This window comes from Leopardus geoffroyi, chromosome A1, assembly GCF_018350155.1.
Source record: "Leopardus geoffroyi isolate Oge1 chromosome A1, O.geoffroyi_Oge1_pat1.0, whole genome shotgun sequence".
NCBI lineage: Eukaryota > Metazoa > Chordata > Mammalia > Carnivora > Felidae > Leopardus > Leopardus geoffroyi.
The window spans coordinates 4,442,212-4,460,041 of record NC_059326.1 but is presented as its reverse complement, the minus strand read 5'-3'; the positions used below and the strand labels follow the sequence as shown (position 1 = coordinate 4,460,041).

At 51.2% G+C, this 17,830-nt stretch overlaps 1 protein-coding gene across 1 annotated transcript; it reads left to right on the top strand.

Annotated features, from left to right (window-relative positions):
• Positions 1 to 680: 680 nt before the first annotated feature.
• On the top strand, positions 681 to 16,764 carry LOC123587317 (complement C1q and tumor necrosis factor-related protein 9A). The gene is made up of 4 exons (XM_045457016.1): positions 681 to 2,352; positions 10,764 to 10,950; positions 13,931 to 13,993; positions 15,720 to 16,764. The coding sequence occupies exons 2-4, from the start codon at positions 10,785 to 10,787 to the stop codon at positions 16,487 to 16,489; spliced, it is 999 nt and encodes a 332-aa protein (XP_045312972.1). The 5' UTR covers positions 681 to 2,352; positions 10,764 to 10,784; the 3' UTR covers positions 16,490 to 16,764.
• The last annotated feature ends 1,066 nt before the right edge of the window (positions 16,765 to 17,830 follow it).

The following is a 17,830-nucleotide window of genomic DNA, read 5'->3' as shown; positions in this document are numbered from 1 at the left end:
CTTTACAAGCCTTTCGCCTTTCGTTCCGTTCCGGGTGGAGATCGAGCCGCTTCACCAGGAGATCCGCTGCTCACCCTCTGGGGGCGGGGAACAGGCCTGAATTTCCTTCTCTAAGTAACACTCAGAGACGTGAAGTAAATAGCCCATTGTTTGCAGTGAAAAGTATCCCCGTGAGGGTTGCCAGGCAGCCCGTCCCCACTGTTTACTCCTAACCTCCACCTCCTTCCCAAACTGCTCTCTCCCTTCCCTCGGCTGCCCTGGAAGAGGGGGTGGCTTAGGGGCAGGGGACGGGGGAAGGTGAACACTGGGAATCTGAAAGGCCTCCCCGGGGAGGCTCCCAGGGACCCAGCCGGTGCCATGTGTAGGAGCTGGCAAAAAGAGGGCGGTGGGGGCTTTGCTAGAAGAGCTGAGGGGTAGCCGACCTCGGTGGAGCACAGCCCGCCTGGCGCAGCGGAGAGGCGAGCTGAGCTGGGTGATCCTCCCAGGGAGCGTCTGGTCGAAGCGGGGAGACAGGCACACGGAGTTGTGATGAAAGCTCATGGTGAAGTGAAGTGTGCAGCGACGGGGCGGGGGGGTGTTCAAGTCGCGGCCTTCGGGTAACGGAGTCCTTCCCTCCGGTGAGTGGCCGGGCGGGGAGGGGGCCCGGGAGGCAAGGCCCAGGCAGCATCCCGGAGGGCCCCCCCCAGCCCCGAAGAGCCCGGGTGTGTGGCTTGAGTCCAACTGACGGGCCGCGTGAGAAACCAAAGGGGTCGAAGCCGGCTCCCAGAGGACCTGCCCACCGGCGTGAGGTCCTGGGATTTCATTTCATAGCCGAAGAGTTGAAGGCGAGGAAATTGTGTGGGATTTCGGCTCGTGTGGGATTTGCTCAGCTCATCCCGGGGTCGGGAAAAGGGCGGATTTCGCACCAGGCCAGAGGTGACCTGGGAGACCGTGTCCAGCAGCGGAGACGCTGGAGAAGAGGGCGAGGCTGGACACGGATGAAGGATGCTCAGCCGTGAGCCCGTCACGCGGCTGTGGAGACGAGATGCGGTTTCTGGGTTCTTCCCCGGGGTGATGGCCGGGTGCTGGTGCCACCGACGGATGCAGAGAAGAAAGGCTGGGCTGGGGCGGGGGGGGGGCCGTGTGACTTTCTGGTCTACCCGCTGGACGCTGCGGCTCCAGAGAGAGGTGAGAGCGGGAGGTGCGGGTGGGAAGGAAGCCGAGAGCGGACAGCCCGAGGAGGGGATCGGCCCTGGATCACCCCCAGAGCAGGAACAGGCAGAGGAAGAGGACAGGGGAGGAGACAGGGATGGAGGAGGGGAAGACAAGGCTGACGCGGGGTGGGGGAGGGGCAGCCACAGCAGGAGGGAGGAGTTGTCCCCGGGGTCAATGCTCGGGCTGCCCCCCTCCCACTGAGAAGTGACCGGAGGTGTCTGGGTGCGTTTACGGGTCAGGAGTTCAGGCTACGGGACGACAGAAGAGAAAGCAGATTGGCTTCTGTTGCCAAACGAAATCCCGCACTGCCCTGTGATGCTGGTGTTGCTTTCCCTGCGGTACAGACGCGGAACAGACGCCCGGCGAGTGGAGAGGGTGTTACTTCTGTCCGATGGGACTTGCCCAACCCGCATCCCCCGTTCTCGGTGTGGCCTCTGCAGTCCAGCTAGGTTGTCCGAGTTGGTTCTCAACAGCCTCTGAAAGACAGCGTTGTGCACGTTTGTCCTCCTGAGGCTATTTTTCGGTGAGAGATCCGTGTTAATGAACTCTGATGGGGGCAAAATGAAACGTTAATGATTACGTGGCGTCCAAAAACCAGTGGCACCGGGCTCCTTTCAGTGGCAGGTGGTGTGTGTGTGAGGAGAACGCGCATTAAGTACCAAGGTACACACGGTGTCTACAATCACAGGACCCACGCAGAAGTTTGAGGGATCTCGCTAAATGAAGTCCCTTCCAGGGGTCTGGAATCCCAGTAATCTGTCGTCCCGTTGGCCCGCAATTAGCCCAAGGTCGGCGGGGAGGCGGCCGAAGCAGAGGCACAAACGTCACTTTACGGAAAGACACCGGCTGTGGGGATTCCTTCTTCCAGACTCGGAAGTGTACCTCGCTTTCTCTCCCTTGATTAAAAAGGACAGGGGGGTAAAGGGCCGAGTCTTCTGAACAGATAGTGCTAGAAGATGCTACCTGACTCCAGTCTGGCTGCAAGTTTTGAAGCTCTTCCAAAACATCTTGTGCCTTACTCGGTTCCCTCCCCTTCCTGCTGTTTTGCAGATACATCCACTAGGGAATTGTGTGGCAGGAAGGCGTGATTTTATTTAGTGAGCCCTTGATTCCTGGTTTGTGCGGCACCTGCATGCAGCCCGTGGCCCTGGGGTTCAGGTAAGTGCGTTAGGAAACCGCTGCTTTGGTTTTGACTTAAGGCATGGGAGTCCTAAAGCAGCTCTTAATCCGTGCGTGACGATCGTGCTTAGTTATTGGCGAGGTAGGCAGCTGTCTGCCGAGTCTCGGGTAGGAAAGGAGCAAGCTGGTTTCAGAATTCATTCTTGCGGAGGAGGTGAACAGGAGACAAAAGCAGATCTTGAGGTTCTGCCAGAACCCTGCAAACTGGCCGGGAGGAGGGATGAAGCCACAGGAGAAGTCGTAAGGGTAGACCCTCCCCGAGAGCTTTCTAGAGGAGCTCGTAGATTATTTGGCACAAATTTGAGCGTGTGCATGTTTATAGGGATGGCCGTACTCCATCACTTACACGGCGTAGCTTGAAAACAAGCCCCTCAACATACGTTAAAGAAGAAATACAATGTGCAGGGCATGTGCAAGAAAAGGTACTCGAGGAGCGACAATCTTTTGATTTTTAGATTCATGAAGTGTCAAGTCAGGGAGGGGTGTTCGGGGTTGTTTCTTCTCTCGCGTGTTACACGCAAGAAGCCGAGCAGAAGCTCGGAGGCTGGGAGACCCACGGTGCGCCGCTCAGCTCGATCCTGGCGGGTCTTTTATTAAACCGAGCGACCTTAACCAGAAGTTCAGTAGTGAAGGCACAGCGTAGGTCAGGCAAAGGAGAAACAACCCAGAAACCCAGTCAGGACCTGTTGCGGGGGGGTCTAAAAAACCGTGGCTCCAAAGTCCGTTGCGGTCTGTGTCCCTCTGCCCACCGCCCACCCCCGGGGCGGTGTGTCAGATCTAGGAGATCACAGCAGAATCCCAGGGTCCTCGGGCCCCGCGGGTTGGGCGTTCGGTGGGAGGGTCGCGTCTGTTCCCTGTGATTCACGTGATCCAGCTCAGGCGGCGACCGTGGTCGCTTGTTTAATCTGTCGCCTGGAGGGCTGCATCTCCAGCGAGTGCTCAGCAACTCTGACGATTGGGCCCACGACACATGGCCACCGACCTTCCTCGCTGGGGTGAATGCTCACCCCTGCGGCAGCAGGCGCCTCGCGTTAGTCAAGACGTGGGCTCAGCAGTAGGGAGGGAGACCCCAGATAACAGTGGCTCCTGCAGGCTTGTCATGTACTTGTCTCTCGTGTCAGAGACGGGCCGGCGGGGCGGGTCTGGTCTGCGTGGCCGTCAGGGACCAGAGATTTTCCATCCCCGAAGGGTGGCTCTCCTTCAAGGAGTCCCAAGACGTCTCACCACCCCCCCCACCCACCCACGCACACCCCAGCCACAGGGAGGGGCAAGGGGCCCGGGGAGGGTAGAGCAGCCCTCCTCCCCGCGAAGCCTGTGGTCCTTGCACAGATCCCTCTTGCTCATTCCCACCGGCCAGAATCCAGTTTCCTCGTATTTTCCAGGCCTCTGCAAGGGAGGCTGGGAAATGTCCACTGTGGGCAGCCACATGCCGCCTCAAATTTCTATTACGGGGAGCAAGGGGAGGAGGGGGGGCTGTAGAAGCTAGTGATCTCCACCGAAGGCATCGACACGGATTAGATTTAATACCCAGCCACGTCCCCAAAGGCTGCGTCGCACACATTTGGAGCCAGGATATTTCTTTCGAAAGTTCTTTTTTTCTCTCTCTTTTTAAATCATTCAGCAAATAATGGTTGGTGACGCACTGAAAATAAGCAAGCGGAAAGATGCAGTGGCTGTCCTTATAACCTTGGGTGGCGCCTAATAAGTGCTCCCTAGTCTAGGTGCAGTGTGGAGATGGGGTGGGGGTGGCAGCGATCCAGGTGAGAGCAGGGAGGGGGAAGGGGGAGGGAAGGACGGGGGAGAAGCGTTCCTAGCTCTCGCGCATTCTGGAGAAACACGTAGAGGGATTAAAAGGTGCATCAGGGGCGCCTGGGTGGCGCAGTCGATTAAGCGTCTGACTTCAGCCAGGTCACGATCTCGCGGTCCGTGAGTTCGAGCCCCGCATCGGGCTTTGGGCTGATGGCTCAGAGCCTGGAGCCTGTTTCCGATTCTGTGTCTCCCTCTCTCTCTGCCCCTCCCCCGTTCATGCTCTGTCTCTCTCTGTCCCAAAAATAAATAAACGTTGAAAAAAAAATTTTTTTTTAAAAAAAAGGTGCATCAATTCCACGACACATAGTGCACTTAAATTGAGTGCATCAATTGTGGGCTGAACTAACGAAACTAAGGATCCAATTTATGGCTTTGTAAGAAGCACAAACAAAACTTTTTATTTTTACTAATGACGTATTCATGTAACGTCTACTGTATTCCTTGTGCAAACCCTCACGTCCCTCTTCTCAATTTTCGTATGAAAGATAGTGCCAAAGCTTATTTCCCTGCTTATTTGGGAGCAGAGCATAGTTGGTTATTCACAGTCATCTGCTGAAGGTTATCTGTGTGCTAGGCTTGAGGTCTAAGCAACGGCTCAAAACCAGAGAAATAAATGACAGGGGGGCCTGGGGGGCCCAGTCGGTTAAGCGTCCGATTTCGGCTCAGGTCATGATCTCACGGCTTGTGAGTTCGAGCCCCGCATCGGGCTCTGTGCTGACAGCTCGGAACCTGGAGCCTGCTTCGGGTTCTGTGTCTCCCCCGTCTCTGCCCCTCCCTCCCTCATGCTCTGTCTCTCTCGAAAATAAATAAACATTAAAAAAAAATTACGGAAGGATAGATGTTAGCTCTTCCCTAGCTGGAGGACAAAATGGAGTTTAACCCAATTTGATACCTTTATGATCTTGAGATCTTTTTATTATTGAAACAATTGTAATACATTTTGAAAAAATTTTAAAGGAAAAATATAGACCCTTTAGCAGAGGTTGGTCTGTGCCATTTCGATTCAACTCTGACCAGTCACGTCTGAGTTAAACAAAAGAGGATGGTGTAGAATATTTATGGAATTTGGCTCTAAGAAAACAATTCAATTTCCTGAAATGGTGTAAGTTTGTGACTTCAAAAGGAAACATCTGTATTTTCTTGTCTAAAAATACTTTGCCATCAAACTGGACGCTGTGGTATTTAGAAGTTTCCATAAGATGGCGATATAATCCGAGACAAGTCTAGCTGGTTTTAATATTTATCTAGAAATATTTTAATAGACACTGTAAAAAAGCATTTTTTAAAAAGGAAAAACCCTCATAACCCTGCTATTCTAAAGCAGCCATATTCATTTGGATATATTTGGTCCTAGTTTTTGTCAATATGCATATAGAATTACATGGGTACCTGTGTAATTCATAATGTACATGGCATTTTATTCTACTTTTTAAAAATTCAACATCAGGGTGCCTGGGTGGCTCAGTCGGTTAAGTATCCGACTTCAGCTTAGGTCACAATCTCGCATTTTGTGAGTTCGAGCCCCGCGTTGGGCTCTGTGCCGCCAGCTCGGAGCCTGGAGCCTGCTTCAGACTCTGTGTCTCCCTCCCTCTCTGCCCCTCCCCTGCTCATGCTCGCGCTCTCTCTCTCTCTCTCTCTCTGAAAAATAAACAAAAAAATTTTTTTTAATGAAACACAACATATATCTTTCACATATTTTATTTCTACATGACCATGACAGATAATGTCATGGCTAATATGTTTGGCAAACAAATGTTGGATTATTAAGAATTTTCGGCACGAGATCACTAAGTTTAAGATATGAACGTCTTTTGTCTTTATCTGAAAGGTTGTGCGGATGGACGTCGCCTTCAGTGCTGTATAAGGGTCTGGGTTCTGACCTGCTTCACTAGCCTCATGTTATTCTTTTCTTCTCCAAATTTTAATTTAAATTGTGTTAGTTAACGTACGGTGTGATAGTGGTGATTCAACACTTACATACAACGCCCAGTGCTCATCATCACAAGTGCCCCCCAATACCCATCGCCCACCTAGCCTATCTCCCTCCTTCCTCCCTCCAGCAACGCTCAGTTTGCTCTCTATCATTAAGTGTCTCTTACGGTTTGCTTCCCTCTCTTTTTTTTCTCCCCCTTCCTATATGTTCATCTGTTTTGTTTCCTAATTCCAATGAGTGAAACCGTATGGTATTTATCTTTCTCTGACTTATTTGGCTTAGCATAATATCTTCTAGCTCCGTCCATGTCATTGCAAACAGCAAGATCTCATTTTTTTGATGGCTGAGTAATATTCCATTGTGTATGTGTGTGTGTGTGTATATATATATATATATCTCACATCTTTTTTAATTAAAAAAATTGTTTATGTTTACTTTTGAGAGAAAGACACAGAACGTGAGTAGGAGAGGGGCAGAGAGAGAGAGGGAGACACAGAATCCTAAGCGGGCTCCAGGCTCTGAGCCGTCAGCACTGAGCCCGACATGGGGATTGAACCCACGAACCATGAGATCATGGCCTGAGTTGAAGTCAGACACTTAACCGAGTGAGCCACCCAGGTGCCCCTATACCACATCTTCTTTACCCGTTCATCAGTTGAGGGACACTTGGGTTCTTTCCATTAATTTGACTATTGTTGATAGTGCTGCTATAAACATCCGGGTGATGGGGCGCCTGGGTGGCTCAGTCGGTTAAGCGTCTGACTTCAGCCCAGGGCCACGATCTCGCGGTCCGTGAGTTCGAGCCCCGCGTCGGGCTCTGGGCTGATGGCTCAGAGCCTGGAGCCTGCTTCCGATTCTGTGTCTCCCTCTCTCTCTCTGCCCCTCCCCCGTTCATGCTCTGTCTCTCTCTGTCTCAAAAATAAATAAACGTTAAAAAAAAAAATTAAAAAAAAACAAAACATCCGGGTGCGTGTGCCCCCTTGAATCTGTATTTTTTTATCTTTCGGGTAAATACCTAGTAGTCCAGTTGCTGGATCGTAGGGTAGTTCTATTTGTAACTTTTTCAGGAAACTCCATACTGTTTTTCAGCGTGGCTGCACCAGTTTGTATTCCCACCAATGGTGTAAGAGGGTTACACCCCTTCTCCACATCCTTGCCAACATTTGTTGTTTCCTGTGTTGTTAATTTTAGCCATTCTGACAGGTGTGAGGTGACGTCTCATCAGGATTTTGATTTGTATTCATGTGATGATGAGCGATGTTGAGCATCTTTTCATGTGTCTGTTACCATCTGAATATCTTCTTTGGAAAAATGTCTATTCGTGTCTTCTGCCCAGTTCTTCACTAGATTATTTGTTTTTTGGGTGTTGAGTTGGATGATTTCTTTATAGATTTTGGATACTAACCCTTTATCTGATATGTCACTTGCAGATATCTTCTCCCATTTCGGAGGCTGTCTTTTAGTTTTGCTGATTGTTTCCTTCACTGTGCAGAAGCTTTTTGTCTTGATAAAGTCCCAATAGTTCATGTTTGCTTTTGTTTCCCTTGCCTCTGGCGACACGTCTAGTAGGAAGTTGCTGTGGCTGAGGTCATAGAGGTTGCTGCCTGTGTTCTCCTCTAGGATTTTGATGGTTTCTTGTCTCACATCTAGGTCTTGCATACATTGGGAATTTATTTCGTGTGTGGTGTAGGAAAGTGGTACGTTTCATTCTTCTGCGTGTCGCTGTCCCGTTTTCCCAGCACCATCTGTTGAAAAGACTGTCTTTTTTCCATTGGATATTCTTTCCTGCTTTGCCAAAGATTAGTTAACCATATAGTTGTGAGTCCATTTCTGGGCTTTTTATTCTGTCCCGTTGATCTATGTCTGTTTTCATGCCAGTACCAGACTGGCTTGATCACTACAGCTTTGTAATATGGTTTGAGGTCTGGAGTTGTGATGCCTCTGGCTTTGGTGTTCTTTTTCAGGATTGCTTTGGCAATTCGGGGTCTTTTGTGGTTCCATACAGATTTTAGGATTATTTGTTCTAGCTCTGTGAAAAATGCTGGTGGTATTTTGATAGGGATTGCATTGAATGTGTAGATTGCTTTGGGTAGCATTGACATTTTAACAATGTTTTTTCTTCCAATCCATGAGCACAGAATGTTTTTCCATTTCTTTGCGTCTTCTTCAACTTCCTTCATAAGTTTTCTATAGTTTTCAGCATACAGATCTTTTACATCTTTGGTTAGGTTTATTCCTAGGTGTCTTATGAGTTTTGGTGCAATTATAAACACAATCGATGCCTCGGTTTCTTTTCCTCTGCTTCTTTATTGGTGTATAGAAATGCACCAGATTTCTCGACATTGATCTTATATCCTGTGACGTTGCTGAACTCATGTATTAGTTCTAGCAATTTTTTGGAGTTGGTGTTAAAGCACAGCCAAAACCCGGCACCCAAGGTTTGCCGCCCTCAGCTGGCATCTCTGTTCTTATGCCAGTGAGTAGAGCGGCAGGCTGGTGCCCACGGGGTCTTTCTGTCCCAGGCGAGGCCAGTCCCCCTCTCCCAAATGCACTTCAAGCCAGGGAACTGTCTCTCCTTGTGCAACCCAAGAGATCCTCAGACCATGCCGCCCGCTTCGGGCCTCCACACTCCACACTCCTTCCCCACTGGAGCCCCGCCAGGCCCACCGGCGCAAAGCTGGTGATGGCGCCGACCTCGGTAACTTCAGACTTTGCGCTCTGCGGCTCATAAAAGCTTGTGGTGGTTAGCCCCTCTTCTTTTCCCGGTGGTTTTGGGGAAGGTTTATTCCTCTGAGATCCCTTAGGATCTCTCTCTCTCTCTCTCTCTCTCTCTCTCTCTCTCTCCTCTCTCCGTGATCAGGGCTCCCTCCCCTCCGCAGCACACACGTTCTTTTCTCCCCCCGAGGACAACTCTCCGTGGCTCCCACCGTCCACACTGGGGTTGCTTTTCTAGCTCTAGTAGCGCAGCCCGGCCCTCTCAGTTCCGATCGGCTTCTCGTGTGTTCAAATGATTTGATATTCATCTAGCTGTGTTCGAATGTTCGAGGGATGAAGCGAGCTCAGGCTACTCCGCTGCCGTCTTAACCCGTCCTCTGCGTGACACGATTCTCAGGTTATTATTATTTTTATGTCCTAAAGTGTCTGCCGTGGCACACGCATTTCATTCAACGCATATTTATTCAACACAGTGCTGCAGGCTTAATACTGAGCACTAGGAGTACAGTAAGGAGAAAAATGCAGTCAGACTTCAGTCATACGGTGCCGTAAATAAGGGTAGCCCTGTACTATGGTGCCGTGAAAGAGAGGCATCGGTGTGGTGCCCCCCTCCCGGGGAGATCTGATGTAGTCAAGAGCGTCCCACGAATCCTGTGTTCACACTACCGTGGGGTCTTGCCTGCGTGTTCTCTCTGCCTAGAACACTTGGCCTGATTAGCTGCTCTGCTCCTTTAGATCTCATCGCAAACCTCACCACCCGGCGTGGCCTTTGCTCCTGATGGGGTTGGAAAGCAAATCAAAAACTCGCAGTGGGGCCTGAAGGTGTACTTTGCAAACTGCCTGTTCCTTCGTGTGTGTGTGTGTGTGTGTGTGTGCGTGCCCTTCACGGTGGTTTCCTGTAGAGTCAAAAATCTAACTCAAAGCATATGTCTCATCACAGTAGGACAGCGTGGAATGCTTTACTGTTTTTCATTCTATTTATTTTTTATTGTAAAGTAAACATTGCATAAAACTTACCACTTTACCCGCTTTTAAGCGTCCAGTTCAGTGGCTTGAAGTATGTTCACGTTGTTCGACTTCTCCGCCGTCTGCTTTCAGAGCTCTTCCGTCTTCCCAACCTGAAACTCTGTCCCCGTTAGCTCCCCCTCCCCTTCCCCCAGCCGTTGGCTCCCACTGTTCTGCTTTGTGTCCCTGTGAATTCGACTACTCTAGGGCCCTCATACGAGTGCAATCGGAGGGTGTTGGTCCCGTCCGGCTTATTTCACGTCGCACAATGTCTTTAAGGTTCATCCGTGTTGTAGTTTATGCGTCAGAACGTCCCTCCTTTTCAAGGCTGAGGAGCATCCCATCGTGTGTGTAAACACATCTTGTTCATTCACATGTCGGCGGCCGTGTGGGTTGTTCCCACCTTCGGGCTCCTGTGACTACAGCTGGTGTGAACACGCGTGTCCAAGTATGTCGGAGTCTCTGCTTTGAGCTCTTGTGTGTGTCTACCCCGAACTGGGGTCGCCGGACCAAATGCTAATTCTGTGTTTGCTTTACTGTTGAACATGTGCTTTTCATGCACTTTGTAGTCAACCTTGGTTCTTACAGCAGCGCCGAGAAGCGAGTATCATTCCCTTCTCTGGCTCCAAAAAGCGGTTTGCCCCGAGTGGAGCGGAGTGGTAAATGCGAGTATTTGACTTGGAACTCGGCTTTCCCCTTGACCATTCGCCATTCAGAGTGGTCCCAGTCACGTGGGTTCCTTTCAAGAACGATGGCCTTCTGATTGTGAGAAGCTTCGTCTGCTAGCGGCTTCTGCCCTTACCGGTCTTGGCCATCCCGTCCAAGGTCGATCGGGAGTGGGCCCGGACCCCACGGCAAGGAGCAGAGGCTGTGTCTGTGGCCCCAGAAACAAAGGCCTTTCCTTCTGGTCTGTGTTTCCCTCTCTCAGCTCAGCTCCATCATCTGAAACATGAGGACCTGGTTGCTTCTGCTCGCCGGCGGGATCTGCATGGGAAACGTGAACGCACAGGACACGTGCAGGCAGGGGCACCCTGGCGTCCCCGGGAATCCCGGTCACAATGGTTTGCCCGGGAGAGATGGACGAGACGGAGCAAAGGGCGACAAGGGAGAGGCAGGTACTCGCCACTTGGTGGCCTCCAGCTACCCTTCCGTGTACCCGTCCGTTCCTCTTATTCATTCATTCATTCATTCATTCATTCATCACCAGCGTAGTCATCACCTGCCCGCTCCCCCTCCTTCATTCATGCACCCCTTGCTCAGAAAGCAGTGACCGAGAGCCCTCTCCAGGCCAGATTCTGGGGTACCGTGCAGGACAAGACCAACACGGCTCCCCCCTCCACCGGACGTTCTCATCTAGTGGGGACAACTGCTTTTGGGCCATCACCTCTGATACTACAGGCCGTCTTCAGAAGCATATGGTGTAGATCTTTCTGCCTCAGATGGCAGGTACGGTGGGTCTTTGGCACTTGGAGCATACAGAGAAATCTGATCGCTAAATATTTAGCAGAGAGCGCCTAGCTGCGCTGCACGGGAGAGCTAGGGCCTTGCCACACGGTGAGGCAGGTGACATGGCGTGACAGAGAATACCAAAGTAGATGGTCACTGAAGCCACACAGCGGGACTCAGGTGTGGGGACCTGCCCCAGGGTCTGGGGATCTGGGGTCAGGATGCAGCCTCTGGGAAGGAGATCTGCAAAAGCCAGGATACGTGAGTGGATTCCATGACACCAACTGACAGGCTTGGTTCTTGAGCCTGGGTCTGACCGTAGGGTCACATACCTGAAACGTACGCAGATTGGTCTATCTGGGTACAGGGGGAAAACATCAAAACTCCGATTGACATTCTAAAAGATAAATTTAGAGGGCGCCTGGGTGGCTCAGTCGGTTGAGCGTCTGACTTCGGCTCAGGTCATGATCTCACGGTTTGTGGGTTCAAGCCCCGCGTCGGGCTCTGTGCTGACAGCTCGGAGCCTGGAGCCTGCTTCGGATTCTGTGTCTCCGTCTCTCTCTGCCCTTCCCCTGCTCACGCTCAGTCTCTCTCTCTCTCTCTTTCTCAAATATAAAACATTAAGCAAAATTAAAAAAATAAAAGGTAAATTTTGATGAAAAAAATTGAGCTTTGAAAGTATTTCCTATATGAATTGACTTGGGTGGCTTCGCGTGGTCCCTTTGGACAGGTCACGTGAAGCCGGAAGCATGTGCTGTGGGAGGAGCGAGAGCCCTCACACGTTCATCGTCCGTCCGTGTACTGTGGCGTATTGTGGTTACGTGTGCCCAGCCCGAGGGACTTTCAGATTGTACTGTCGAACTCTCACGAACGGGTGGGTGCCTGAAATACTTCCAAGATTGAAGGTCGACTTGATGAGGCAGACGTTCAAGAATCACACAAAAATAGCGCTGTCATTTCTCTTCTTAGCGTGACCTTTTCCAGTGCGTGTGAGTGGGAGAAAACAATGATGAAGTAGTCAGACATCTGACAAGATGTCTGACAAAAACCTAGAGATTTTTAAGACTTGGGACATAGGGATATACATTTACATTCATTAGAATGAATCTCATCCCAATTATAAACTGTACCATATCAGTCATTGATAGAAACACCCCAGTTAAATTAGACATTTCAGGACTCTGTGGGGAACCTGAGCACAAACCACGGTCATTTTTCCTCCCTCTTGCTATTTCAGAATCCTATCAGAAGATTAGATATTCCTCTGGCTATTTTAAAAACGGTTGAAATGATACACAGAAAGTAACTTCAGGATGGGCTAAAAGGTGCTCTGCCAGCAAATGCTGTTGGAATATGGATTTTTTAAACGATTATTGTATTTTAGAGGGGAGGGGGAGGGGCAGAGAGAGAGGGCGAGAGAATCCCAAGCAGGCTCCGTGCTGGCATGGGTGGGTGGCTCGATCTCACGATCGTGACCTGAGCTGAAATCAAGAGTCAGTCGCTTAACCGACTGAGCCACCCGGGCCCCCCCGGAATATGGGTTTTTAAAAAGCCTTTGTTAAGTTTTGGAGAAATGAATATTAGAACAAATTACTTCGTATGGGGAGTCAGCTGTAGAGCTGAACGAAAGTCTTGGTGTTTTTAGGTGTTTCTGTGCTCACGGCATTTGCTAATCCAGGGGATTTGTTGGGTGGGCTGGATGAAGCAGAGGGCCACCCGCCATCACTCTTGCCACTGCCCTGCAGACGGGCTCTGCGGGGTCTCCGATGGGTGACATCTCTAGTAGAGCCCATGTCACTTTTGGCATTAGACCAGTCTCATTTCTGGGTAGTCAACAGCCCAGTGCAAGTAAATGGCCAAACCTCAACCTTGATGAACTCCATTCCTCTACCTTCCCCTCCCACTGGGACCACAGTGTGTGTGCTGTGTGGGTGCATACACATACACGGGGTACACTCGTGTCTTCGTGATTCCTTCAACTTTTGCTCCTACTGTCCTTCCTTACAGCAAGATCTGCCTTTGGTTCCAGAGATGTTGACTTACAACATGGGAAGTTGGAGCTCAGGGTTGCCTGTTCTGAGCTCAAAATTCATGTGTGGTCGGCAAAACCTCACTCCCCTGATGTTCCCAGTGGGGCCGGCCATGCCACCTTAATGGGTGACATCTACCACCACTCTAAGGTGCTGGAGAGATCCTTCCAGAATCCTTTCTTCCGTCCCCAATAGCGCCAGGTAGCCACAGTCATCTGTGTTTTCACAGGAGGCTAGTGAACCTTCCACCCCACTCTACACAAGATAGAAAGAGAGCGGAAGTGAGGCACCCAGTGCCTCCAACAGTCAGTCACTACCCAAGTTCCATTCACGAGGGGAAAACGTAATTGTGATCATCCGTGCACATATTACCTTCCTGTCTTGTCTTCCTGGAGCTGGGTGCTTGGGACGTCCACTCAATTCATTTCATAATTCACGTCTTTTACACAACTCACATCTGCCTCTCTCCACCGGCACTTCTGCAGAAGACAGTGTGTGCATGGCGGGGGTGGGGGCACGCTCCCAGGACTCTTCGGTCTATGCCCCCGATTGAGACCGATGTTCAGGAAACGCGGAATTAGGATTCTAACCCTTGTCTATTTCCTTCTCTTCCACCTAGGAGAACCAGGACATCCTGGTGGTCCAGGGAAAGATGGAATGAATGGAGAGAAAGGAGAACGAGGTCAGAAATCGTGTTCCGTTTCACCACCCTCTAATTCTGAGCCGTCAGTGACTTAGGCTTTTGGCGCTCACCAAGGACAAGTAGCCGTGGTAGCCTCTGAGGATGATCCAGCAATAAGGACAGCACGGCCCTTGATCTCTAGAAGTTCATGATTCTTTTTCTGTCAAGGGTCAGATAGTGAATAATTTCAGCTTCCCAGGCCATATGGTCACAATCGTAGTGAAAAGCAGCCATAGAGGCGACGTAAGTGGGGCTGTGTTCTGGTGAAACTCCATGAAAACTAAAAGCTGGATTTTATATAATTTTTAAGCATTATTCCTGGGGCAGAATTTTATTTGTGACCACTTAAAAATGCAAACCATTCGTCGCCTGTGGGCCGGATAAAAACAGGCGTGAGGCTGGATTTGGCTCACGGGCCGTAGTTTGCTGAAGCCTGTTTTAGTGGGTGGACGCTGGGGAATGACGCTAAAGTTTGACTCCGGGCTTCTGGCAACAGTGCATGAGAAGGTGGCGCTGGAATTGGGCCTGGGAGGGCGAGGAGGGCTCTGCCAGTTGTGACTGATGGGGGGAGAGAGAATGGTCTCAAGGGCAAACACTTTGTGCCAGGTTGCTCTGAGTGCTTTTCACGTATCTTTTTTTTTTTTATTTAAAAAAAAATTTTTTTTAATGTTTATTTCTGAGACAGAGAGAGACAGAGCATGAGGTGGGGAGGGGCAGAGAGAGAGAGGGAAACAGAATCCGAAGCAGGCTCCAGGCTCTGAGCTGTCAGCGCAGAGCCCGACGCGGGGCTTGAACTCACGGACTGTGAGATCGTGGCCTGAGCCGAAGTCGGACGCTCAACCGACTGAGCCACCCAGGCGCCCCATCTTTTCATGTATCTTTAAATTTATTTATTTTGAGAGAAAGAGAGGGAGAGAGAGCATGCGTGCACAAGGGGCAAAGAGAGAGGGAGAGCGCAAGAATCCAAGCGGGCCCCCCCACTGTCAGCGCACAGCCCAGTGCGGGGCTCGAACTCCTGAGCCGTGAGATCATCGCCTGCGCCAAAACCAGGAGTCTAACGCTTCACCGACTGAGCCACCCGGGTGCCCCGATTTCCACATATCCACTCGACACAACAGCCTATAAATGAGGTGGTATTATTGTCTCAGTTTTACGGATGAGGCATCAGAGGTGTAGGTGGCTGACTGGCTTGTCCCGCTGTGCCTGCGTGGAGGAGACGGGAAGGAGTCTTGGCATTTGGCTCCAGAACCCGTGCTCCTCACCATGGCTCTCCAGTCGGGCTGGAGGAGCCGGGGGGGCCCTGAGGGGCCTGTTCGGTCCCGTGAGGGTTTTTTTTTAGAAGATGTCACAGAACGAGAGCTGAGTGGCAGGTCACTGGAGGCAGCTTGAGCTCGTCTGCCTTTCCGAAGACCTGTGCCCAAGGGTCGGCCGTGTGTAGTGGCCAGAGTCGACTCTGTGGTGGGTAAGGAGCTGGAACTTCTAACGTGGACCCCGACGCCACCGTAGCGGACAGGAGTACGAAGGGGTTTTGTGTGCACGCACACGTGTGTGAGCGGGTGTGGATGCCGCACACGCGCTTTAGGAGTAAAGTAACGTTCGGACCCGGAGCATCTGCTGAACTTGCACTGCTTTATCTCCTCCGTGTGCTTGAGAAGAGCCAAAGCTGGCTTTGCAAGGTGACGTGTGGCAAGTCATCTTTTCCTTTATTCTCTCTTTCTCCGCCTAGGAGCAGACGGAAAAGTCGAAGCCAAAGGCATCAAAGGCGATCAAGGCTCCCAGGGACCCCCAGGAAAACACGGGCCCAAGGGATTTGTTGGTCCCACGGGAGAAAAAGGCCTCCGGGGGGAGACTGGCCCTCGAGGGCCAAAGGGGGAGAAAGGTGACGTGGGGCCCACTGGTCCTCAGGGGCTACAGGGCCACACTGGGCCTTCGGGGCCAACTGGTCTACCTGGCCCCGTGGGCCCCGTCGGAAAGCCTGGCCCCAAGGGAGATGCTGGGCCCCTCGGGCCCCAGGGGGAGCCGGGCGTCCGGGGGATGAGAGGCTGGAAAGGGGACCGAGGCGAAAAAGGGAAAATCGGCGAGACTCCCGTCTTGCCCAAAAGCGCTTTCACGGTGGGCCTCACGGTACTGAGCAAGTTTCCGGCTTCAGATGCGCCCATTAAATTTGATAAGATCCTGTACAACGAATTCAATCACTACGATGTAGCCACGGGGAAATTCACTTGCCACGTTGCCGGGGTCTATTACTTCACCTACCACATCACTGTCTTCTCCAGGAACGTTCAGGTAGCTTTGGTCAAAAATGGGGTAAAAATCCTGCACACCAAGGACGGCTACATGAGCTCAGAGGACCAGGCGTCCGGAGGCATCGTGCTGCCCCTGAAGCTGGGGGACGAGGTGTGGATGCAGGTGGCAGGAGGGGAGAGGTTTAACGGCTTGTTTGCGGATGAGGACGATGACACAACTTTCACGGGCTTCCTTCTGTTCAGCCAGTGACGGGGAGGCGGTTAGACTCTGCTCACCACCCATCGGAGACGGCTTCGTGAAAATGCTGTCCGATGATACCACTCTACGAAGCACCCTCATTACTGTAATCATCACAGAGCGGCACCCAAGTGCTCGGGTCGGGGCGCCCGGCTGGCTCAGCTGGGGGGGGAGGGGGGCCTTGCAGCTCTCGATCTCGGGGTTGTGAGTTCAAGCCCCGTGTTGGGTGTAGAGATTACTTAAGAATAAAATCTTCAAAAGATGCCTGCATCATCTATTATAATTCATTTATGAGTTTTCATCGTTCGCCTTATCCGGAGAATCCTTTGCACGCGTGTTTCTCATGGGACCAGTGTTCTGATAACGCTAGTTAGTTCTTGAAGGAGCCGCGTCAGGACTTACCCCTCATCTGAATTTCTGGGGACACCGGGAAGTGTTCAAGTGCTCATTCCATGTCGTAGCTAACACAAGGCGTAAGCCGGTAGACGAGTCATTCCAGAAAGCTGTGGAACACTTTGCTCATTTGGTAGCTTGGGTTTTAATCGCCATTTAGGTCAACAAATAGTTGTTTATGAAACCAGTTGCCAGGCTCGAATTTGTACTGGTTTCCTGGGATTATTGTCACAACGCACCACAAACGGGGGAGCTGAAAACCACAGAAAGTAACTGTCTCACGATGCTGGAGGCTAGGAGTCTAAATCAAGGTATCAGCAGAGCCAGTACCCCTGAAGCCCCTGAGGAAGGTTCTACCTGGCTCCTTCCAGGTTCTGGCAGACCCAGACTTTCCCCGACTTGCGGAAGCCTCCACGCTCTACCCCCATCCTCACCTGGCCGGCCTTCCTCTATGTCTGCCTGTGTGCAAACCTCCCTTTTCTGATAAGGACACCAGTCATTTGGATTAGGGGGCCACCCTAATCTAATAGGACCTCCTCTTAACCTGAGTATACCCACAGAGACCCTGTTTCCAAGTAAGGTCACGTTCACAGATACCAAGGGTTAGGACTTCAGCGTATCTGTTTGGGAGACACGATCCAACATATTATAGGCTGCTCTGGTCCTCCAAAATTCCTGACCTTCCCCAATGCCAAATACACTCACCCCATCCCAACATCCCCCAAAGTCTTAACAGTGTCAGCATCCATGCTAACTCTAAGTCTCATCTAAAAATCGCCAGCTCAAAGTCCCCAATCGCATCATCTTACTCCTTTAAGTCAGTTATAAGTAAGAGCTAATGCGTGGATCATCCTGGGGCAAAATCCCTCTGCCTCTGTGAACCTGTGAAACCAGACACATCACTTGCTTCCAAAATACAACGGTGGGAAAGGCACAGGATAGACAGTCCCATTCCAAAAG

Coding starts and splice junctions, on each gene's coding strand:
- LOC123587317 (XM_045457016.1), top strand. CDS start 10,785: ATGAGGACCTGGTTGCTTCTGCTCGCCGGCGGGATCTGCATGGGAAAC. Junction 10,951..13,930: donor GGGCGACAAGGGAGAGGCAG/GTACTCGCCACT, acceptor TCTTCCACCTAG/GAGAACCAGGACATCCTGGT. Junction 13,994..15,719: donor TGGAGAGAAAGGAGAACGAG/GTCAGAAATCGT, acceptor TTCTCCGCCTAG/GAGCAGACGGAAAAGTCGAA.